The sequence below is a fragment of the Pelecanus crispus genome, chromosome 11, assembly GCF_030463565.1.
Source record: "Pelecanus crispus isolate bPelCri1 chromosome 11, bPelCri1.pri, whole genome shotgun sequence".
Classification (NCBI taxonomy): domain Eukaryota; kingdom Metazoa; phylum Chordata; class Aves; order Pelecaniformes; family Pelecanidae; genus Pelecanus; species Pelecanus crispus.
The window spans coordinates 32,460,816-32,486,301 of record NC_134653.1 but is presented as its reverse complement, the minus strand read 5'-3'; the positions used below and the strand labels follow the sequence as shown (position 1 = coordinate 32,486,301).

The window sequence follows — 25,486 nt, the reverse complement described above, 5'->3', positions numbered from 1 at the left end:
AGGACAAAATTCTAAAAGATGCGAGCAGTAGTACCTCAATCTATTAAAATGAAAGTATCCTACAGCCTGCTCATTAGACAGATCAATCAGGAAAATTCTTCATTAGCGTTAAGTAGGATAACTCTTCTGGAAGTGCTTGCTTCTGGTCAGGAAAGAAGTATTAAAGCAGCCATTACTAATAATTTGGATCAATCAGAATATTTTTAATGAAAAACCATTTTCAGTTATCACTGAAAATGCACAGATCAATAAAACTGATGATTTATTCATGCCAGTGGGTGCTGAAAGAGCATTCAGTTCAGTGCAGATTTGTCTGAATCACTGCATACATTTGGCTTAAATGATGCTTAACTTCTTACAGCAAAAAGCTGCTGGCTCCTGTAAGAATCCTACAGATTTGCCGCTTTTGTTCCCACAACTTGACTACCAGCTACTCTCCTTATTTTCACATGTAAGGAGCCTTTGACAGACAGGAATATAACTGTACCTAGAACCTTAGTGAAAAGCTAGGGGAAAGACAGCAAACTGATAGGATAATATATCGTGGGTCCTGGCTTAAACCATTTAATGTTCGAGCTGTGAGCTCCTTCATAGCTACTCTCTTAAAAATTCCTCCACCTAATTTGGACCTAGATAACTGTTTCTGGTGGATTCAGATGGACCTGACAGTTTTAGAGGAAAAGTGACAAGACCTCTGGTCCAAGACTGACTGTTTTCTCTGCTTATGAATTGAAACATTTTTTATATTGTTTTACCAGGGGGCAGGTAGGCATCGGATGAGCACTTGTATGAAAAAAATTAAAATCCTTATGTAAATGAAGACGTAAACCTCACATCTCTGTTAACAAACAGATAGGACTTTCTATGCCACATTCTCAAAAATATACTCATTCCAACTACTGTAGCTAAGCACAGCTATGATCTATTCTATTCTGATACCTTGGGAAAGTCTAGGTTCTTGGGGCCCTATGCTGAACTCTGAGAAGTACAATGTGTTGTGTAAAGAGCTAAAAATATCACAGCTTTACCTAGGATCACTTGTAATTGAACCATCCAGCCTTCTAAGTGTCAACATTTGATTCCCTAATTTTCAGGATCTGACAGCTGCAGCTAGGAGCCTGCCAACTCTGCCCCATGCTCATTGTACTTTGTTTGAAGTACTTAAAAAGATTTCATAATCCCCGAAGCAGACAATTTATTCCTACTTTTTTGTGTTTGATGTAAATGAATGGGTTATTCCCTGCTCTTTCTTCTAAGTACTATCTAGCTGTACAACCTCTCCAACCAACTGGAATGCTGTAACATTCCTTTTTATGATTACAGAAGAAAGCAGAACACTAGCACCTAAAAACATAAGCCAGGATTGACCTTTTGGTGAATGAAGTGCTAAGAAGACCTCAAATGTAGATCCAAATACTGGTGTGGGAGCACAGGCTAGGAAGGCATTGATTCTTCGATTGCCAAGTCTTGCGAGTGCCATGATATAAGAGGATACAGCAAAGCGAGACAGAGAGATGATGAGAAATACTGGGTATCGAGAAAAAGAATTCTGTGATTTAACTGTAGCATTTACATAGCTTAAACATAGCAGGATTAAAAGCCCATTTTAAACTTAAGACAGCAAAGCTATTTGTTAAAAACCCCTCTTTCTTCCTTTTGAAAATGGAGGAATTAAATGTAAAATGCGTGCAACTGCAACAAGAAAGCGTAAAGAAGCTCTTGGTTGTCAGAGAGTGCAAAGTGAAGGTTGAATGTACAACCTCTTTCTGTCCCCACTGAACATATTTATTGCAACAGTGACTCACTACTACTACATTAATCAAGATTTCCTTTGGTGTTGGCTCAAAGCTGGAGTAACAGAGCACTGAACCAGAAAATACAAATTTAAAAGCATAGCATACCACAAACAAATCTATAGCAAAAGGTTGTCTGGTGAGTGATGAACCGAGACTTTTACTGATGAGAGATAACCCGTTCACTTCATTTTTGCTTCATCGCCTCTTCCCTGCCAACTTATTTGTCTCATCTATCAGTCCTGCCTTCTCACAACCTAGACTGAAGCAGGACTATTTCTGTAATATGCGTTTGCAATGTACTTTAAGGAGATACGAAGACTATAGTACCAAGGGCCTATGCAGCATTTCTGGGAGCAGACATTCACAAAAGAATTAAATATTGCTATCTCCATTCTCCAGATGAGGAAACCGCAACCTTTGAAAAAGAAGCTATCAAAATCATCAAGAATTGAAATCCTTTCCTAGTTTTTAGCCATAGGAACCACTCTTTTTACTGCTTTACGCTGGTGCCCATGAGTACCACTACAGTATACCTAATGAAGTAGCAAACAAGAACAGGACATGGATTGTCTAATACTGGCTTCCTTGGGCCAATGTGCAGAAAGTATTTTACAAAGTAGGAAATGCTTCTTATGAAAAGACAAACACTTCTTATTTTAAGCTGATGGTTTTGTCCAAAGTGCTCAGTCATTTGTTCTTCACTCCTCAAAATGAAGACTTGAAAAGATTTTAGAAGTCAAAAGCAGAATGTATTTTAAGAAAAGGAATGCAGGTTATGTTCAAAACATGTCTTTTTTCTGTCTTGAGCCTCTTTCTTCTGTAAGACAATTAACTTTAATTTTTCATTATTAAGCCTCTTACGATGTTCTGTAAGCATGTTTCCCTCCTACCCTGCTCTCCTTGAATTTCTGTGGATCAGAGTATGTTGTCCCCCTCAAGAACAGGCACAACATGAATTATTTCTTACCTTATGGTGCATTTACAGATAATGTAAAACATATGTTGCTGTCTTGGTAATGCATTCTTGTTGATTAATTAAATACTTCTTTCCCATCACATGTCATGAAACACAGGTCGTCTGCTTTCTGTTTTTATTTTTACTTAAAAAGTTGTCAAAGACTTTAGCAACATGCCCACTGGGGTTGAAAACCTTGTAGTGGAGAGAAATCTAATGCAGTGGTTGTCTTATTATTACTACCTATGGAACACCTATGGAATGTATATAGTACATCATGGTAAAAGAAATCAACATCTTAATTCTTCGAAGTCTCTGTGCCATTGCTTCCACCTGTAGTTTCCATCTTGATTTAGAGAAGGGGAGAAAGGCAAGAAGGCACAAGTGAAATATGCATGCATTCCATATTACACAGGAAGCCTTTATGCACGAGTGTACACATACACGTTTCCATACTTGATTCACTCCTTAAAACTCCTTTAAAAGAAAACTCATTTCTGTGGGGCAGGCACGTCCTATGGGATCAGGAAGGGAGTTCCTTCTACAAAGGGAGTTCCCTGTATTGAGTAGTATATAAAAAAAGCACAGAAACAGACAAAGAAAAAGAAAGTGAAGGGTGTTACTCTTGATTAATGATGGCAGTGCAAATTAATGCAATATGGAGGGAATGAAAAGATATATTAATTCATAGAATGATGCAGCTAAAATACTCTTTGCTTGAGTGATTCTGCCTGTAAGTACACTTAGCAGGCTTTTTCCAAGCTGAGAAAAATTGTTGTCTTAAGAAAAGTCAATTTGTTTTGCTGACAAACCACTACCCAGCTGCAGCAGCCTTATTCTTCGCAAAATTTGAAGCAGAAAAAGCTGCTTTGATAAGTACAGCTTCAAATATAACTTTGCCTGAGCTATGCTGATTGTGCTAGCCAAAGTCTGTATTGCAGACAAACTTCAGGAGGGTCTGGGAATTTTTTTTTTTAAGTAAAAACTTTTGTGGGTAATAAGTACAACAGGACTAACTGCTTTTTTGATAATTGCTGGTATTATGCTTTACAGTATTATATAGAGAACAGATAGTAATGCAGATTTTTACTATACATCAAATAATAAAATTAATCTACATGACTTATCACTTGAACTCCTAATCCCTTCATTGGTCTTGTTGACTTTTATAATTAGTTATTTACCACCGTAACATTGTGATGATATTGATATTATTTTGACTCAGAGTCTGGAATGTTAAGACATTAAGTCCTCATATACCTTTCAATCTATCAGGTACAATGTGAATAATTGAAGTTAATAATTTGAAAATAGCTACAAATCAAGCACTGCTGCAGTATAAATATTGGAAGGCATCTGAACGCACCAGACAGTATTGTACTATCTGCACATTAAAAAAAAAAAAAAAAGTCTTCAAATATGTTAATTTTGGAATTTGATGACAAAAAATATATATGAAAAAAAGCAGAGGGCAATCTGCTGCAATGCTGAGGTCATGTAGTTTGACAACATACTACAAAACCGGATAAGATACTGTAGAAGCAGTTGTTGCAATGTAAATTTAAAAGGCAATTGTGAGTTAACAAAAATTGACCCATCTCTTACAAATTTCCTCTTCCTTATATCCACTGTTACATTGCATACCTCATCCCCTTTCAGAACTTCAGAGCCTTCTAATGCATGGGCCTGATTGGTCTTCTGTAGCATCTGCCTTTCAGTGCGGGACATCTCTTCCTTAGCAGCCTGAAGTTCTTCGGCCTTGGCTTCCTTCTTCCGGGAAATTATAGATGCCTGCAGAGTCATTAAAAATGCATATGGACAAGTAAAGTAAAAATTGCCTTGTTTAATCATTAGTGAAATGTAATCCATTAAATTTCAGGCATTGCACCACTGAAACCACATTTTAACGTCAGAAACTGATTTTCATTAGGAAATGTGAGCACGTCTCTCTGCAAAGAAGAAAGCATTGATTACACATTATATACAGTGGGTTAAACCACAACTTCATTGAAGTCTTTTGCAGACTCCCAACTTTCTTCAGTATGGCCGAGATTTCAAATACACCCTTTTCTCCCAGATTCACATTGATATATTTTACATTTTACATTTACATTTCTTCACCTCATTTTTTCATTTTCATTGAAGAAAAAGGTAGGCATTTTAGCTGCTCCGTTTCTTCTACTTAGTCCCTTTTTGTGCATATGTAAGATACACCAACATGGCTTAACTGGAAAGCTATCCAAGATTTCACAAATGTCATAATACAGATTTTTATAACTCCAACCTACTCCAACCTACAGAAATATGTTATACTAACAGCAGAACTGAGCCACTAAATTTTGGCAAATAGCTAGAAGACGATGAATAAAGCAATACCGTACAGAAATAGTGTAGATTACAGATCATCCCTTTTTTTTTTTTTTGCGTCTAGAAGATAAAGCATTTAAAAAATAATACTTTATACAACCTAACCTGTACCTAACATTTGACCAGAAGCTAACAGATTTGGGAACATAAGTATACATTAGTTGGGGGGGGGGGGGGGGGGGGGGGAGTATTTTTATCTTGCCAAAGCATACTATTTAAAAATATTTTACAATAACACAACACATTAATTTAGATGCATGCACGTGAATTTGGAGGCATGGTTTCTTCATATGAAAGGGAAAACTTAAGGAAAAATGAAGCCAAATACACACTGACTAGGTGAAAAGGACCAGCTTTATTTCTAAAAATATATCTAACAGAATTCTGCTGGGGTAGTATCTCAGCTCTTTGCTCCATCAGATATTGGCAGTGACAAATTGTGGTAGAATATATGATTATTTTGTGAAACAGAAGCCAGTCCCTAGCAGAACAAAGCAAAGATCACCACATGCTTTCAACTCACAGCAGCAACCTGAACTCCTGGAATGGTTCCTCCATTGAACATAATTATATCGCAAGCCAGTTGGTCTTTGGTACCAGCACATTACGTAGCAGGCTTTTCTTTGGAGAAGAGGAGCATCTCTTACAAAACAAAATGGTGCATTTCATATTGCATATGTGATTGAGCTGCAGTATACATTTTATCAGAATTTTTTTCCTCCCACTGATACATTTTACTTAAGCCTTTTTATTTTTTTAAACCGTCACCATAAGGATCATCATGAAAATCTTCAATAAAATTAGCAGTGGTACAGGTTGCCTGGAAAAGAAATCACTTACGTTTCTGCGTAAGCTCTGAAAAACTCAGAGTTCATAAATCCTTTTATAACTTGTGAATTTACTAAGACTAGACCAGACAGCCTATTTTATAGAAGAACTGTTTTATAGCCTCAGGATGAAAAATCAAAGAACACCTTCTTAATAGATGTAACGGGAAAAACAGCACGTGGTCAAACACAAGCAAGGGATATAACTGAAAGCAAGCCTTGCATCCAGGTCTGACTGCAGCAGTCAGCCCACATGCTGCCTTGTAAGAATCTGTCCACAGCTGGAGCTTTACCAAAATAGCTCCTCCAAAATGATCCTTCCAGAATTACTGTGATGCAGCTGAAGAGCAGCACCTAACAGCTTAAGGACAGCAGTCAATACAAACTCACTAACATGACTGAAAGCAATTGTTTGACTCAGCCCTAAACATACATATGTTCAACAGCTATTTATTTTCTTTTTGTCCTCCATTATTATGTATTTCTACTGATTTATGCTAAATAAGTTAAAGAAAAAAAGCAGTATGTAAAATAATCAGTGACTGAAATTGCTCTACTGCTTCTGCTTAAAAAATGTTTTGTTCCTTCTTACCTGTTGGCGATACATGGAAAATTTACTATCAATGGGCTCATACTTCATCATTCTTTTCTCAATAAGCTGATTAATTTGTGCGTTTACTTCATTTATCTGCAAGACAGAGTAGAAAACTAAGGAATTGGAGCTTTATTTCTTTGTCTTCTCTGAGAATTAAATGCTTTGCAAACCAGATTTACAATCCAGTTAGTTCCATTTTTAAAACAGAGAAACAAACCCAAAAAACTCAATGAGTCATTAAGTACTGGCCAGGAAGAGGCTATGTTTTTGGATTTCCAGTTCTGTGCCTTTATGATAAGGCAGAAGCATGACGTTGGCCCTGAAAATGAAGTAAACTGGTGTACGTGGAGAGAAAATTACAATGAATTGGTACAGACAGAAAAAAGACTGATGTTGTCACATACTATGTGAAAAATGTAATTTTATGAATATTAACTAAAATGCCCTTTTCACTCAACCATTTATCAGAAGTTTAAAGGGGAGCAAATAAAGACTAAATGATACCAAATTTCATCAATACTTTGAAGAGTCACAGACCATCATATTCCAGCTCTATGGTACCTTCTTTCTACTGCCACAAAGTGCACTTGTTTGTCCATAGTCTCAAATTGTTGATCTTCATTCTAGCTGAAGCTTTGGAGCCTACTGCACCTGGAAACTCATAAACAGCTACATCAATGTACTGACTGCAGCTTTTCCAGTCCTGACTTAATGCTACACTGGGACTCTCATCAGCCATGGAAACCACAGCCCTAGCAACCTTCCTTTAATTCTCTGCTAACTAGATGAGTGCTGATAAGCAAGCAGTGTAAATATGTGCTGAAATGTAATGAAGTCAAAACGTAACGCAGGTACAGTGCTGGGCATTACTCTAACATTTCTGAGTACTTTGTGTACTTTGAAAGCTAAATATTTAAAATAAAGTGCTCAATAGGACTAAAAATACTCCAACATCTGAAAAAAAATCTCCTGTAAATTCTATTCCTTTACAAAAGCTAGAACAGGCCTGAGTTTGAAGACAGCATAAGAATTCCTTTCTGTGAATAAATTCCTGTTTTATATATTATAAAATGCATGATAGTAGCATGCTTACTCATCTCCTTTTTAAGATAATAGAAGGCTGACTTAAAAAAAAAATGCTGTCTAAGGCCATGCTGTGATAACAGCCAAGTATATGACATGTTTTTATTATCTATTAAGAAGAACATGCTTCCAAAATATAACAAATTAAAAGGTTACCTCATGGAGAGGGGAAAAAAAAAAAAGCCCACACCAAACTTGAAGCTTTTTAAAATATTGCCAAAACCCCAACAATACTCTTGGAAAAGAAAGGTGCAAAACAGGGCTTCAACTATGCCTAAAAGAAATAACTGCAGCCACAAATATTGTTTTGATTAGAAGAAATAAACTAGGAAGCAGAGGCTGAATCACAGAGCTAGTTTAGTATTTCAAACCTAATCTACAGTTTAAAAACGGTGTCATCCTTACAAGTGTAACGATCGGGATCCAAAACAGCATTGGGCTGTCACTGATTTTACTTTTATAAAAACTAGTCTTAACCTTAAAATAGAACATATTCTTGGCGACGTTTGACTGATGATTCTCGTCTGATCCAAAAAACTTGGAGGCATTTCTTTATTACATGAATTTGGCATGTTCTGTGTGTGAATGCACAGGCTACTGTGATGCTGATGTAGTTGCTGAACCTCTCTCTGCTTCAAGACACGAGAAGAATGGTGGATGGCAAGCCTCACACCCATGGGTAAATCAGTCTCTGATCTATTACAAATCCTTTGTTTCCTCATTATCTGTATTTCACAGCAAAGCCTGAGTTGGAGATCCTGGGAATATTAAAAAACAACTGATAGGAGAAGGAGAAGACATTTAGACCAAAGAGTGTACCTAGTAGTATACAGGACTAGTCTGCCTACCTTTGATAACATTGTTGTAAATTTTCATCATCATCAATAGAAATACTAATAATTAGCATTCCTCTAAATTCTTCTAGAGCATAATATTACATATTTAATCTTTCATGTAGGATTATGCAAATATGAAAACTTCCTTGAGCGAAATATAGAAAGGTACTACTTCCGTGGCAACAAATCCCTCTGCACATTTGGATATATGCTACAAATAAGGGTTTTGCTCATTCTAACACTATTTGCTTTTAACTTCTGAAAAAATCTGGAAAGGTAAATCAAGTCTTTGTTGGTCTTACCGACTAAAACAAACTATACAGACCTATTCCAAACATTAAGGACTTCTCAGCCATTGCACATTGATTACGACATACTATTGCTAAGAATCACTCAGAGAACGTTGTTCAACACTCCATAAACACTCTCTATACATTGGTATAAACTCCCTTGACGTCAGTGAGAGTTTAAAACAAGTAAAAACTGAAAAGAAGAAAAATCAAACCTTTAGTGCTAAACTAACATCTCTGCTCATACCATTGCAAGCTGCTAACACAATTTTCCAAATAGCATTTAAGGATAGGGCTGGGTTTGAGGTTTGGTTTGGGGTTTTTTTGTTCGGTTGTGTTTGTTTTGTGGTGGTTTTTTTTTTTTTTTTTTTTTTTTTAAATCTGAGAGTTTGCATTTAGTGATTAACACATCTTCTTTTCTTTTACAACTGAAGGGATGTTCCTTTGGGAGTGAAACATGTTCTCAAGGATATGAAGTAGGGATAAGAAAACTACAGTGTACAAGAACCTTAGACTATGCTACAGAACACAAATTAAGTATGACCTTGGTCAGCTTACCTTGATTTCAAGTACATTGAGATCAGATTGACTCATAGCTGGCTCTGCAGCCACCTTTTGTAAGAAATACGCTGAATTCTTCTTACTTTCAAGCTCTCTAGGTATTTTTTCAGTAACCAGGTATGAATTGAAGTTTATCTCCTCTTCTAGTTTCTTCATTAAACCTTAAAAACAAATTAAATCAGTATGTGTTTATAAAAGTAATGTAGCGGATAATTAAGTTTGATTTCACCAACACATTAAAGTATTTAGCAGCAGATTACAACAACAGTGTAACGTTTGAATCTTCTTTTCAACGCTCAAAGAAGTTACTTGATTTAGATTTTTAATCTGGATGTTAAACAATATCATACGTATTATTATCCATCTGTATCTCTAACATATAACTATTAACTCCTTGACAGATCCTTTTCATCAATAAATTAAGTAAAACCCTTCTTACATGAAGCTCTAGCTGAATCAGATGCAAAATTCAACATGCAGCATTGGTATAGAAAAGCCATAAACCCTATATGTGTCTTACACACATTAAGATACTGGATTCTATGTTACTTTTTTGTGTTGTGAATTACATTCTTCTGAAATTTTAAAAGTTAAGAGCTAGACTTCAGTTGCTTATGTGCATGCAAGATGAGGGGCAGCAAAGCACGTCACGGCTATGCTGACTTGCTCAGAGCTTTTTCCAAGCTTGTATCCCTTGGAACTTCCCTGGCTGGAGCAGTGGAGGATCCTGAAGTTGGTCCTGCTCACAGATTGCTTAAGTCATTGTTTCATGTGAATTACTTCATCTACAGACAGAAATAGTCTCTGTGTGAATCCTTTATCCGTACAAAGAGCTGTACAAAATTTGGCCTAGCTCACACATGGATTTGTTAAATCCTCGGAAATTCTCCCTTAAAATAAAACTTTAATCTGGCATCTAAAAAGGCCTTAAAATGAGCAGAATTTAATGTATGCCTACTTTAAGGGTCTTTCTTATTGCTGGAACACTTATAAATTGCCTCTCTGTAAATAGCAGCCTATTTTTTCTTGTAAGAACAAGTGTTTAATCTTAGGACAGTATATAGACTGAAAATGCTGAAAATAATAATAAAATAGAAAAAACAAGAAGGAATTCCTAAGTAACGTAAAAAATTCTGTTGAGAAAAGAAACCCCATTTGTAAGTTTTGCTCTACACAAGCCTGATGTGCACTGCATGTTACCATGCTTATGATGACTTGACTCTTGCTAGGGAGAGTAATTTAGCCTCCTTAACAGATAATTTATAAATAGACACAGGTACATACAGATAAGAACAAAACACAGCTAGGAAAATGTGACAGAATAAAATAAAGCATCTATTTAAATTACATTACACAGTATTCTCCTGACAACAGGCAGTTTAATGCAATTACTCCTCCGAGACACCTGTGCCGAGGACTACAGTAAGACTTGGAAGTTGTATGTCAGATGAGAGTGGGAATAGGTATTTCAGAATATTTTTCATGATCTAGGTGACTAAATGCTAAGTATCCTAGGTACTTTTGAAAGCTACTTGCTAGAGCTGGGGGTTTTTTTTGGGGGGTGGGTGGAGGAGTTCTCTCCATATTTGGGAGAATATGGAATTGCCATGAAATGCCAAGAAAAGCAAGAAATTCACGATCTCTTTCCTATACTGCACAAGCAGAGAAAACCTTGAGTACAGAGATACAGTAGTACAGCTGATGTTGCTGAAACAGAGACGGGAAAAGGATGTAGGTGAAAGCAGAGGTTTTGGTTCTCAGGCTAAAAAGCCTGCCGACCGTATCACTGAATGACAAAGGGCGAATGTCAGAACAAAGTGAAATAAAAGCCTAGGAAAAGGGTGTCCCGTTATTCTGCTGCTATTTACCTCTAGAAACACTGTACCGATAGACCCCTCCTCACCCTCTGTTCTCAGCTCAGACTGAAAGGAAAACTACTTGGTTTACCTGCCAGAGAGGAAATAAGCCATTAGTTCTTGAGAAAGCCTCAAGAACTACAAGAAAGAGAACAGACCCTAGGGAAAGCAGTGTTGCTAACAAAGTGAACACAAACTAAAAATGAGCAGGAATTCCTCTTTTCCAGCAGTTTAGTTTGTGGATTTCTGTGTTTATGAAAAGCGATACTACCACATGATCTTTTCCCCTTTGTGGAAAGGTCATTTATCTTGTGCCAAACAAACAGCATCAATACTGGTTTCAGAATGGTAAGTGAAGTTACTCTACGTATGCAATAGCCATTATGTACTTGGCACTACAGCCATACCCTGAGAAACACACTTGTTTCCCACTTCTTTCTTCCAGAATAACCCGATACCAGTCTTCCTCAGCCCACGACAGAGCTGGGCAGGAGGGACCACGTTTCAATGTCTCACTAGAAACCTACCACCTCTGCAAATGCAGCAAGGCTTCCCACGTACACTGTGAGCTGAATTATCACCTCAGAACTGACTAGGAACACAACTCCCAGTGTGATATTTATAACCAAGATCTTTGGTGTGGAAATCAAAGTGATATCAATTAAATTATTCTGATATTAAGTATGAATATTTTTATTTCATCAAACTAATTTCTTGTTTTCCTCTTAGTAGCAAAAAAATCTGCACATATAGCCCATACCTTATTTCTTGTACTACTCCAGTTTTATTATAAAAATGTACATGCCTAAATAATTTACTGTAGCTATGACACAAAACTCAGGAAATAAACATGCCTAAACAAGTGCTTCCATAAGAGCGGGGACCTACTGACTTCACAGGGCATAACCTTGATCACTATCTAGATTTATTTCTCAGGTAACCTGAGAGCTATTACCAACTTCTTTTCAGCATCATGCTTACTCTTGACAGCGCAACAAGCAATGAAGCGAGTTAAAACTTGACATCTCAATGGGGAAAGACATGATGATGTCAACATCCCTCATGACTGATGCAGTTTCTTTCCTGAATACTTTGGATATATTTTTCCTCCTATACAATTCAACACATGGAGGAGTAACGACCGAAGAATTATTTTTGCTCTTAACCTTAAAAAAAACCCCCATGAGGCAGCTCTTGTTTTTATTTTCTTTTCAGTGAAAATATTATCTTTTCAAATTCCCAGGCTAGAGGAAAGAAAAGCAAGCATACTTTCAATCTTTCCATTACACATATAAATTCTTTTTTTAATGTTTTAACATTGACTTACGGTTACAAAATCTATATACGTAAGCTGCACAGAAAGTTTGGCTCTGTGCCCTAAGGTTATTTTAGCAAGGTTCTGCCAACCATGTATTTACATGTGGAGAGCTATTAACAGCAGCTCCTCATGTTTTCCATTCAAATTTTTTTTATTATTATTATTACAAAGAGAGGGATGGGAGAAGGAGGTTCTTCGTGCTTGCTCAGTCATGTAGGAAAGAGGCAAGTTTCCCTCCAGAATTCTGCTAATGGATCTAAAACTTGATTCACCATGTGCTCAGATTCCTGCTTCTTTTCCCTCTAGAGGCTACCAATTGTGCATCCTATACCAAAACCATTTGCAACAATAACTGATTTTTTTTAAAAAGGGGAAAGAAAGGAAAAGGAAAAAAAGAAAGGAAAAGGAAAAAAAAAGAAAGGAAAAGGAAAAAAAAAGAAAGGAAAAGGAAAAAAAGAAAGGAAAAGGAAAAAAAGAAAGGAAAAGGAAAAAAAGAAGCACTCATTTTATAGACTTATCTGCCAACACTTCATTTAATATCACATAGGAAGGCCACAACAAAGGCAGGTCTAGAACAGACTTCCCCATGGCGTTCACTTACATCAAAGCCTTCACTTCCCTTTCTGCAATCATTCTCAGTAAGAGACTACTGAAATTATTCCATCCACAGCTTCCAATGATATCACTTCCAATTTTCCCTGTATTAAACAGAGGCCTGGACATGCAAACACTGACAGATTATGATCAAATCATCCTTTCAATATCTCCTTGAAAAACTAAAAACCTTCGTGAATTTGCCATTGTAAGTTTCCATGTTTATAATTATTATTGATGCTCTCTGAAATCTCTCTGACCTTTCAACATTCTTCTTGAATTCTGGTCAAAGGACACAGTATTGCAGTGATGGATATATCAGACCTATCTCCTATTGCATTTCCTTTCATAAATAAATGTATGGATAGCATCAAATCTGTGACACTGGAAGCTCCAGTTCTACCATTTTTAATCCATGACCCACAAGTCCTTTTCAGAGTCACTTCTTAGGAAAGAGTCCCACATGCTATAACTACATTGCATATACGTTATTCCTAGAGGAATACCGTGGCATTTGGCTGTTCCTTAAAATATATACTCGATGATTCCCCGATTAATTTCCTTTCTAAAACTTTCAGTAAACTCCTCTTAATCCTTTTAACATAGGTCATGTTGAATTTTTGCTGCCTTGTTTGTTCTTCAAAATGGGGTGCAAGTTAAGAGTCAGTGGTCTTAAAGTCAACCATAGCAGTACTATTAATCTTACCAACCAGACTTGTATTCTCAAAGTTATCAAGTTAGCTTGAAAGTGCTTTACCCCTGACCTTGCACCTATTGACAGTGACTTTATAATAAATGAAATTTATTATATATTATATTAATAAAAACAGTGACTTTATAATAAATAAAATCATTTAAAGATTTAAAGATGGAAATGAAGTCCCATCTAAGCCATTCTCCTCTACCAAATACATCTATAACTTTAATTGTAATGTGGTCTGCTGTGTTGGTGGAGATCATTTAAACTTGGAATTTTAGGGAAAGCTAGTTCCCTAGCTTCTAGTTTCTAGAAAAGAAAAATGTTAATGTTTTCATTCAAATGGACTATTTAAATAATAGCATCCTAAATGTCTATTTTTCATCAAGTGTTCAGAATGACATAAAAGACATCTGTACAAAGCAATTCCTCTTCAACCAGCATCTTTGATGCTCTCAGTGCTCTAAATCTATTACTACATAGTAACTTAATGAAGTATATAAATTACACATTTCACTGTTTATCAACAACAATCATCTTAACACATTCTTTTAATCAATATTTTCAAGCTAGTCATCCACTTCTTCATATTTCTGCCAATAAAGTGAACAATAATGTTCTGTAAAATGGACAGAGATCAAGAATTTCAGTCAGTTTGCTTCTTGGCATTAACAATTTGTGTTTGAGCCAGCAGAGAGATTCAAAGCAAAAGGATGTTCAAACTAGTGGTCAGTGTTAATATAAATACTATTCGTATCCGGAACAACAACAAAACCCCAGAAACTGTAAATTCATGTTACTCAGTGCTACCAGCAGCAACTGCCTCTCCGTAGTTCAACAACATACTGAGTAGTACTGAAGTTAATAAACGGGAATGGAGCGTACTGTGGAAAGCAGTATGATCAATTTTAGCCTACAAAACATCTCATAACAATCAACTGTTTTTCATGATACAATACAAAATCTTCTAAATAGTATATTTCTAAGAGTTAAAAACCTGCTAACCATAAGCTGTATTTTCCTGGCACAGCTAAAGCAGACTGATGCTAATTGCATGTTAATGATACTCATGAATACGTGCTAGTTGCATTCCTAAAGAGTTCCTTTCTATTTCCCTAAAGTACTTCATCCTAAATTAATTATAAGATGAAGTAATCAAAGCAGCATGCATCTGTAAGACAAACAAAAAAGCTTCTACTCGTTAACAACAACTTCTACCATTTTATCTTGTTTTGGAAGTAAAAACACCTGAAGTATTAAAAATAGAAGAAAATTATTTTAAAGGAAAGTATGTGACTTCCAGTGAAAATCCACACCTACCAACCAGCCATTGAATTGTCAGCATACAAGCTATCTTGATATGAGTAGGCAGCTGAGGTACCAAACTGCAGCCAAAGGAAATTTTTAAAATAAAATAAATTGTGCTAACTGTAGACCAACAAAGCTTTTAAAATAAATGGAATCCTATTCAGTGCACTGTGGTCACGTAATTTCAATTATTTAAAAAACACAGTTGGCATTCTGTAATTGCTACTACAGGCAGTGTCGTCGTAACTACTATTGGCAATTACAAAGCTAAGTCCTGAAGTCTTTGGTTGGGCAAAATTTCAACACAAGTTTTCTTAAGTAATGACTCCAAGTTTTTCTTCGGAACATCTAAATACTTTTTTTTCCCCTGCAAGCAAGAGTCAAGATAAGGAAATTAAATATGTTAACTTTATCTTTATTTTCATCTCAATGATTAAATGACATATTTACTGGCTTTTCATTATGTTACCTTTGCTTCTGCGAACTGAACCCATCAAGTTTCCATTGGCCTTAAAAAAACCCAGGGACTTAAATAGAAATGTTGACACAGCTTTGCTGTATAAACTTTCTGATAGCTACTGCAAAAATGGAACAGTTATAAAATCCACTGCAGGTCCCTTTGAGTAAAGAAGATAGTTCAGATACTCTTTTAGTTCCATTTGTGGTTCAGTGGCTGATGAGCATTGTAAAAAAATTAAAGTACAATTCCGAAGTAACAACAACGCAATGTGGTGGTGACTGAAAAAACTTCTCTAACTCAAACCAGCTGCCAAAGCAGTTATGTGATGCAACTGGAATATTAAGTGTACTTGAAAGAGTAAGACAATGACTTCTTTACTAAGTTTAAATCAATAACTAGTCAGATTCTATCATTTTGTAAGTAATTTATACATACAGTAAACATAATTCTATGGCATTTTTTTTACCATAGCAATTTAGAATGCAACTCTAAAAGCCCTGTGAAAAGGACCATTCTGAGTCTTATATGTTCACACTACTTCACATACAGTAAAGTATTTCCCTATAAATCAACCCCAATGACTGTACGAACAGCACATAAAACCTCTATCAATCCTGTGATGTGTTATTAACAACCAAGTGCAAGAGACAAACTGGAAAGGGTTAAGCAATTTGCCAAGTATCACATACATCTGAAACACTGAACCCTAAATTGACTCCCAGTTTTGTTGCCAAACTGCCAGGTTAATCCTTGTTACATTTCCTTCAAAGTGATTAAATCATCAGAAACCTAGAGGTTATAAAATTGTAGCCTTTGGAGACAGCGAGTTATGCATTTATCTAGTAACCGCAATTCCTTCCCACCTGCTATTTTCATAAATGTTCATAGACTACTAACTTACTCCACAAGTAGTATAATTTATTTTGCTGAGGTTATTTGCAGACTGAGATATCTCTGAAAGCGAGGAGAAGCAATCTTGTTATTACCAATGTAATACAGCAACATACAACTCAATCAGCTACAGTTGTATCATGAGAACAAAGTATTTTCATATGTAAACAAAAATTTTAATATATAGATATAGCTAGTATATATTATATATACTTATAAACATATATAAGAGAGAGTGTGTGTGTGTATAATCCATGATCTATAAGAAATGCTTAATTAGGAAGTAGCTTTATTTTTGGTACCATACAAAACTACCACACAAAATTGCACTACGATAAGAAACACGCCTTAAAGTTTTTTAAACAAATATTTTATAGAAGGTAACTAGAAAAACAAGTCTACACTGAATAAAACATGGTATTCAGTGTATATGTACATTCATTGAGAAAATTTTTAAGCAGCAGTATTTCACCAATGCCCAATTACAAACACAAAAGACATAAAACCTTACTAAATCAGAAGTTTGTCTTTTCTAAGAGGTTTCTGCTTTTTCCAACCCTTTGTAGTTCCAACTGTTTTTTTCTTGCAGAGTATTTATGGTTGGTATTCAGTATTTAACTGTTTTAAGATTTTTAAAAAGTGGACCTCAAAAATATGACTGGTATCATCTTCCCTTGTGATTGTCTCTCTGGCTTTTTGTGGCAAGGCACATTCAGGCTTAGGATCGCCAGCATGTGCCTTTAGAACACAAGTTGTTTCTTTCTTTAGATTCTCTTAAGTTCCCATATGCTTTTTGGCACTACCATATTACTGACAGCCATCCAGTTTTGATTTCATTTCTAACAAAGAAGTGTAAACCCCCAGCCTTTACAGATTACTACTTACTTTCAGGTTTTGAATCCACTACTGCATGATGCATCTCTTTCAGCTGGAGCTGTGCTCTTTGCAGTCTCTGCTCTGCATGGAACAACTTTTGAGAGAGAATTGGACATGCATAAGCTCATTTCTTTGAAATGCATATTCAAACAACTAAAACAAGAGAGTATCAAAAAGAATCCCAGATATAAAAAATGGTAGCTATAAGCATTTGGTGATTATCTGTTTCACAAGGGAACGCGCCCAAACAATTTTTCAACAATTGGCCTGGGTTTATTTGATATTCTTTAGTGTTAATTAAGGAAAGTATTCTTGTACTCCCAAGTGATATTTTCTCTATGGCAGAAATTCAGTAAACAATTTTCAACCAAAAATATGAGTGGCTTGAACATTAGAACAACGACAAAAAAAACCCAGCAAGAAGCAGGATTGCAGCGGATAACTATCTTTACACTACAGTTCTTCAACGCAGCTCAGTTGTCACAGCAATCCACTGTCCAGCTTGAGAGCACATGGGAAAGCTTGTTGCCAAACACCACCCAGTTGATTAGCATTTTTCTGATTTAGAGAGATGTGTACTAAGAACTGGAATTAGCTGGACATCACATTCATTTTACTGGTGATCTCACTCAGGTTCAAGCAAAGACCCAATAGCTTGAAAGCCTACTGATTCACATTGATTCCACATCCAGATATAGACCGCAATACTAGAAATCTCAGGGGTTTTCCCCTTTTAATGTGTTGAATTTCACGTTACAGAATTTGGTGAGATGATATAACAATACAGCACTGGATTTTATTAAAGTATCTTGTTTTGACAACATAGCTCAGGAATAAAACTCACCCTTATATGCAGATGTCAACTGCTTCCAGTGCTTCCTAGGACATCATCTTTGTCAAACTGAGGGACCAAAATCCCAAGGTTGCTCCCGAACACATATTCCCCCCACCCAGCGAAAAGCTGAGGTACTTGCTGTGTTATTCAGCCCCTGAAATCTTAGTGCAGATGCACAGAGATACAAATCAAACTAAGGAAACATTTGCTCACTACCATAAATATAAAGAATTCTCTTGGGTGCTACAACAGTAAGTCATGGAACATTTCCTGGGACTGCTAAATGATGATGTCAGTGGCAGCTGAGACAGCCAAGTATCTTGAATGAGGTGTTCAAAACTTGCAGGGTCAAGCCTCTTCCCTTAAAATGTACATAACTATTTCTATTTTAAATGGGATTTGATGTTCTGATGTTGGGAGAAACTCCGTACTGTTGTTCCTGAGGTACTTTTTTAAATGCACGATTCCCAAACAAATGTCAACAACTATTTATTTTAATAGGTATGCTTCTATGTCAGTACCTGATTTTTTTGTTCTTGTTTCTGTTGAGCCAAAGATTCTTCTCTCTCTTTTTCTAAGCGAAGCTGTCTTGCTATTTCAAGCATTCGTTGATGATTTTGTACTGTCTCCACCTACAGCAAGTGGATAAATAGTGCATGTTACTGTCAGATAGTTGAGAAATACATTAAGGAGATCATATGTCTCACAAACCCACTTAGCACTTCCTTTCCATACATGTTACTACTCAGAAATGACAGCGAAGTACTGGACTCAAGATTCTTAAAAGCTCTGGACTAACGCCTAGGGAGATTCCCTGTGGGTCAATTAGTTATTCAATTCCTTCCTAGACATACAGTATGTTTATCTTAATCCTTGTTTGCATTCCAAAATCAGAGATGCAAGCCAAGGATTATGACACTGAAATGTAACAGCGTTACTTCTCTTATTACCCTCTTCTTAAGACGCTCTACTCTTTTGATGAGTTGATCTTTCTCCTCTTCCATTGCACTGATGTCCTAAAAAGTGGAAAAAAATAGATAAAGAAATGGTAATTTATTTACAATATAATATGGATTGGACTAAATTCTGTTCAAATTAATGCAAAAATCAGAATTCTTCTCTGAATACACCAAAGCAGTTACAATTTTATTGATCTATGATCAGAACATCCAGGATTCCAATCTCTCTCTTCTCTCTTACTTCCCCCCACAGTTGCTACTCTCTTTATGCTAACATTCCTTCATCTGCATCCTTGAGCATTAGTGTGCACATGTAAAATAAAAGCAGGTGGGTTTCTCTAAAGTAAAAACAAACGGAAACAACCAAGCAAAAACCAGCATTAATTCAACATCTGACACAGTCAAACATTGTTACCATCATTACCCACTTCCTGGCAGACAATTTGGCATGAAGTTGCATATGAGTGATGTTTGCTGCCACTTTTTGTATTAAAATTGTGTTAGAAGAAACACTTTCTAGTGCTAAAACACGTATCTGATTATTATTCTCCTTTAATCCTATCTTACAACAGCAGGATTCCAGAGATTGATAGTTATGAGAGAAAGGGAAATAAGTTCTCCAAATTTAGGCCTTCTCTCAACATTTGCTTAACTTGTCCATATGTCTCACTGGAAAGCTGTACCCATGCTTAAATATTTTGCTGAAACAGGGCAAATATCTTTACTTAACACTTTAGCCACACAGGATCATCATTTTTGTTGACTTAAGCTCTTAATTCATTCAACACCCTCTGAAATTATTACCCTGTATCAGTAAAGCAAAAGGCTTTGTGTCAGTTTGCATTCACGGGAAAGGGAGTTCTAATATTTGAAAATCATGTTGAACAGAGGCTTGGCAGCCTTGTTTCCCAATCTGCTTCAGAAAGCTCAGTTGTAAGCACGAGCGAGGACTATCTCATCTGTTTGCCAACAGAGAACATTTTCAAAAAGGCAGCTGCAGTGCCTACCAGCTCTGACCTCTACAACTTATACACTGCAATGAGTCCACAAAACCAACAAAAATAGAACTGACATTCAAAAAAACCTAAACAAAAGTTGCGCGATTTTGTCAGGTTTTTTTACCCTTCTTATTTCTGCAGTAGATAAACCAGATGTTTTGAGCTGCTCGCACTCCTTATGTAGGTTTTTAAATGCTTCCATCAGTTCTTCATACTATGAAATGAAATAAAAACCATGCAGAATGAGCTCTGTGTCCAAGGATTTTCAGATCAACATGTTGCTTTACTACTAAGACAGTAAATACAGAAATAGAAATATGGCGAGACCAAGAATTAAAGGCAATTTTTCATCACAAAAGCTCGTCAACTATAAATCTGTGTATATCACATACTTAAATTTATCAGCCCAAAAAGGAAGAGCTTGAACTAACAACATGCTTGATCGAAGCAATGAGGCTTGAATTTATAGAGCACTGAGCTTCAATCCAGCAAAGCGGTCCAAGAGCACACCTGACTTATGCGAGAAATAGTTTTGACACATTGCATAATCATGCCCTCAGTATAATATAGAGATTGATATATGTAGTTTGGTAGTTAGAAAGAAGTAGACAGTGTGCTACTTCCACACCAATACATTGCCCACCAGTAATCTTAAACTGAGAGGCAGTGTGAAAGTCTGTGTGGGTAGAGAAATAACAGGGGACAGAAAGAGTTTAGAAATATGGATAGGAAATAAATTTAGATTCAACTTGGAGAAATGCAAGCTGAGATACAAGGAAAGATAATCTCCACAGAAACAACCATTCAATAAGATGGAAAAAATCTAAAAAGAGAATATCAAGTCATTTTTCACTTCCTGGAAAGAGCGATTGATATGAATGTTGAACACAAAATGGCAACGGCAAAGGCCAGTTCAAACAAAGGCATCATATCCCTGAGCAGTGAAGCAGCAATTCCATTCTACAAAACCCTGACGAACCAGCATCTAGAATGCTCTGTTCATTTCTGGCTGTTTCAATATCAGGCACACACTGACAAGCTGGAATGAATTTTAAAAAATAGCAATAAAATGGCTACTGAGAAGAAGATAATAGAGAAAGAGCTTGATTAAATGGCAAATAAAGGTATGATAAGGCACGCACACGCTGGACAATGAAGAATGAGTTACAAAAAAGTAGGAGTAAAAATGCAACTGGCCTGCATTATATCACTTATGCATTATAGAAGTACTTTAACAAATAATGAAATAGCAGGTAGTCTCTGAGCAACTGTATTCACGATTGCTGATGTCCAACAGCTTTCCTTTGTGTGGATTCTCTATCTCTTTCAAAAGGAGAGTTTAGTAAGTCTTTTCCTTATTGGGACACAAAATTTCAAGACTAATGGTAAGATTCAAACAAGGGCATAGCACAGTTTGCCAGACCATAACGAAGGGAAGGCTTTTCACTTTCACCGAATAAAAGCTGCAGCCTACCCCATGTGCGCCGGAAATAAGTGACACACTCAAATGAGCAAAGAACACCCAGGTTCCTATAGCGGAAAGAAAGATTCCTGGCACCTGAGGGCAACTCACTGAAGACTGGACAACTAGATTTATGCCTGAAGTTGCTTACTTTTTAATTATATACTGCAGCCAACCTGATGTCCAAATCACAACGCAGTTGGGAAGGTGGCAAGTACTCCGAGTACAAATAACTTAGAAAAGTACATTTGAGCTTGATTCTATACACCCATAAAACTTGACCATGTTCTAAGATTTCCAGACTTGCATGTTTCTCTTAAAATACACTACTGCAAGCCTGTCTATCTAAATACTTGAGGCTAAATTCTTTAATTCATTAGTATCTAAATATTTGCACGGTAATGTTAAATTACATTAAGGCACTATATCACCCCAGCTTCTGTTTTGAATTAATCAGCAGGGCATTAGTTTAATAAGACAGTTATATTACTGTAATCCCCAAAAGGAACACATCTTACGTAATGGAAATAATGGAGTTGGATATTTATACACATTAAGACTGCAACATACTGAAAAATACAATCTGTATTCCTGTCTCTCTTTGCTACTTCTGCTTACTTATTCCAAGTTATAAATCCAACATTGTTAGTGGTAACAAAAAAATAAAAGGCTTAATCAAGCTTCAGTCAGACTATACAGCTTTGCTGGTGCACAGTTAATAGATCGCGTTACCTGTTACAAACATGCAAAAACACTGTGATTTTGCAAGTCACTATACATAACAAAAGGCACAGAAAACTGGATAAAAATTAGGTAAATATGTACCTCAGATAATACAGATCTAAAAACATAACTTTGGTTCACTTTAAGCTTTACATTTCAAACCCACCCACTCTGACTATCTAAAATCAACATTTAATGCTCACAAAAGAAGTGGGAACATAATGAGTAGGAATGTCAGCCCAGGAAAAAGAAATTTTTTACTTATTCACAAAAAAATAAATGGTTGAAGCAGAAGTGGGATAAGGCTAATACAAATATTAGGTGCTAAATACTATACAATCATTAGGAGACAATGGCTTTTGGTCACAACATTTTCCGGACTAGTTTGAAGTGGTAATTTATAAAGTTAAAAATATCCATGTCATAGTTCATAGGACAAAAAAAAGTGTTTAAAAATTAAGAAATAAAAATCTGTCTTGGCCAACATGGCTCCAAACATTAATTAGTACCCAGTACCTAGTGGGCTTAAAACCTTTTAATTCAATGCTACCTATTAATACACAATTTCAGGGTTATTGGAAGAAAGGTGGTCAAGACATATATTTCTTATTATGAATTTTGCTCACCCTTGATTCCAACATGCTCTTAACATAACTCACTTGAACATGTATTTCAACAGTAACTCCCCAATTCATTCATCCCTCCTCCTATTGGCACTCTCATTAATTAACATAAAATGTTGGCATTCATGAAAAATGGTACCTGTTTGTTGATGTCAGCCACAGTATCATCCTGTAGGAACTCCGCTGGCACTTCCAATTTTACTAAGAAACGTGCCAGGTAAGCTCTTTTCTTGAGTTCATTGGTCCTCTGAAGAAGCCAATGTAAGACAGGATGAATTACAGGTTTGCTTCCAGCAACTAACCCTTGGCGAAATGCACTCCTGTATGAAAACAACAAAAAGAAAATACCAGTAAATCTCAACCTAAAGAACACTGGCTTGGAACGAACAATTTGCAATATTTTGACATTCTCTCTCCACTTGCCTAATGATTTTCTTAATGCTGTTAAAAGAGAAAACACTCATGATGCCAGTTTGCTATTCACAATCCCGATGCTGCTACCTTGAGACAGACAAACAACCCCATAACTCATCAAAAGGCTAAAGCCAGCAACAACGACTCTTCCTTTTCTGCGATATTCCTCGGGAATAAAGGTAATGTGAGAAGAGCGTGGGTTTTCTGGGTTATAACCTGGCGCAGGAGGGTGCAATCCAGCCTCGGGTGGCTGGTCTGAAAGGGATGGGGAAGGGACTGACCCTGCCAGTCATGCGGCACCCTCTCCTGGCTGACTCCGCAATAGCAGCTGCTGCAGCCGGGCCCGAGGGACAGCCCACACCTGCAGGAGCCTTCTGCGGGCATCCCCTATACCATACTCTATAGGACAGGGGAGGAGCCGTCTTCAAGGCGTTACACATACCCACTGGGGTAGTCGAGGTCAAAAATACACACAGCTACTGAATTAAAGGTCGCTACGGTATAAGCTGTAAAACATGTTTTACCATGATTTGTAGACAAAAAGATACTTACAAGTCTGAAATACTTCCTGGAGGTTTGTATTTAAGGATACCAAGAAGACTCAACATTCTTTTAGCTGTTTGTTCCGGCAGCTCCTCTCTAATGTCAACAGCATGCTAAATAGTAAAAAAAAAAAAAATTTAAAAAAATTATCCACTGTTTGCCCAAGCCAAGTTAATTAACTAGCAATACTAAAATAATTGGCCAGGTTGGACAGGGCGTTGAGCAACCTGGTCTAGCAGAAGCTCTCCCTGCCCATGGCAGGGGGCTTGGAACTAGATGATCTTTAAAGGTCCCTTCCCACCCAAACCATTCGATGATTCTATATAGAATTTACTTTATCCATTTACCACAATATGTCAATGAAGTGAGACGCTCCATACAGAACATCCTTTTTATCACCAAATTTCAATTCTCTTCTAATGGATTTTTCTCCAGTATGTGTACTCAAGTAAATTTATTCTAGGTATACATTTACCCTGCTCACGGGACCTCATCTATGCAGACAAACTGATGATTTCCGCCAAGGAAGTCAGATATCCAAGCACACCAAGGCACACGTATCTGCGCCCCAGATGTAAGAACAATCCTTTCTGATCTTACATGCACTTTTGGTAGCCTCAAAGGAGAGGGATTCAATATCTATTGCAACAGCTAAGTCATGAGGTTCAGTTCTTAATCAGTTCCTGCACTGTGTACATGTGCAAGACACAGCCTGACTTTTGACTTAAGAACACAGCAGTTGTCGGTATGAACCAAGTTAAGATCTGTATCCCAAGGAAAAATACAGTCATCAGCCTCTGGGGAACAGGGATCCAGTATCCCTGGCCCAAGAAACACTTGCTGGTTTGCCAAAAACACATGGATGTATAGACAGAAAGGAGTTTTGCCAGGCACATTTATTTCCGGGAAGATTCATACGAGCTGTTTTGGTAAATGAAACATGCCACAAGATTATACAGAGCCAGACCTAAATAAAAGCAAATTTCTGTGCCAAGCCCCTTTCAGATGTTCATAATTAACGCAGGTCTGAGCACCTCTGATTGCCTTCCTTACCTTTGGGTCAATCTCCCCCAGAACATCATTGAGCAGCTGCAACAGCTGCATTGACTCTAAGGAGTCAAACGTGATTAGATTGTAGTTCTTCCTGAAGGGCTCCTGATTGAGCTTCTCAACAATGAACTGGATTTGATCACTCATAATCGTGTCCTGGAAAAACCTCCGCAGAAAAGACAGAAGAGATATCAGGGGGGCCTCGGCAGGGAGAGGGAGCTGGGGGCTGCCGGGAGGGCGGGTGAAGGCACCACCTCAGCGAGGCCCACGGCAGCCCAGAAGCGGTGAGCTAGCACCGGGCTCGGCGGGGCCCAGCCCGGCCGCCCCCTCAGCCCCGGCGGGCGCCCCGCGGCCTACGAAGGAAGGTCCGGCCCCTCACGGAGGCTGCGGGGGGAGGCAGCCGGGCCCCTACCGCCAGCGGCAGCGGCCTGAGGCGGCGGGGGCAGCCTCCTCCTTCGCCCCCCGCCCGCGCCTCCCGGTCACCCTGGCAACGGTTGCCAGGCCGGGGCGATGGCGTCACTTCCGTCGCTACCGCGCGCTTCTGCCAACGCGCCGGGAGCGGCTGGAAA

General features: G+C 37.3%; 1 protein-coding gene across 1 annotated transcript in view; it reads right to left on the bottom strand.

Moving 5' to 3' along the window:
* The window catches only part of IFT81 (intraflagellar transport 81), a 41,475-nt gene extending 16,411 nt beyond the window's left edge, over nucleotides 1-25,064 (bottom strand). Inside the window, exons 1-10 of the mRNA XM_075718845.1 lie at nucleotides 24,921-25,064; nucleotides 23,877-23,980; nucleotides 23,050-23,230; nucleotides 20,227-20,316; nucleotides 19,096-19,161; nucleotides 18,667-18,777; nucleotides 17,320-17,404; nucleotides 9,308-9,471; nucleotides 6,538-6,633; nucleotides 4,396-4,542 (exon numbers count right to left, since the gene is read on the bottom strand). Of these exons, the coding sequence (XP_075574960.1) occupies nucleotides 4,396-4,542; nucleotides 6,538-6,633; nucleotides 9,308-9,471; nucleotides 17,320-17,404; nucleotides 18,667-18,777; nucleotides 19,096-19,161; nucleotides 20,227-20,316; nucleotides 23,050-23,230; nucleotides 23,877-23,980; nucleotides 24,921-25,064 (1,188 nt within the window). The remainder of the gene's footprint in view (nucleotides 1-4,395; nucleotides 4,543-6,537; nucleotides 6,634-9,307; nucleotides 9,472-17,319; nucleotides 17,405-18,666; nucleotides 18,778-19,095; nucleotides 19,162-20,226; nucleotides 20,317-23,049; nucleotides 23,231-23,876; nucleotides 23,981-24,920) is intronic.
* Between the last annotated feature and the right edge of the window lie 422 nt (nucleotides 25,065-25,486).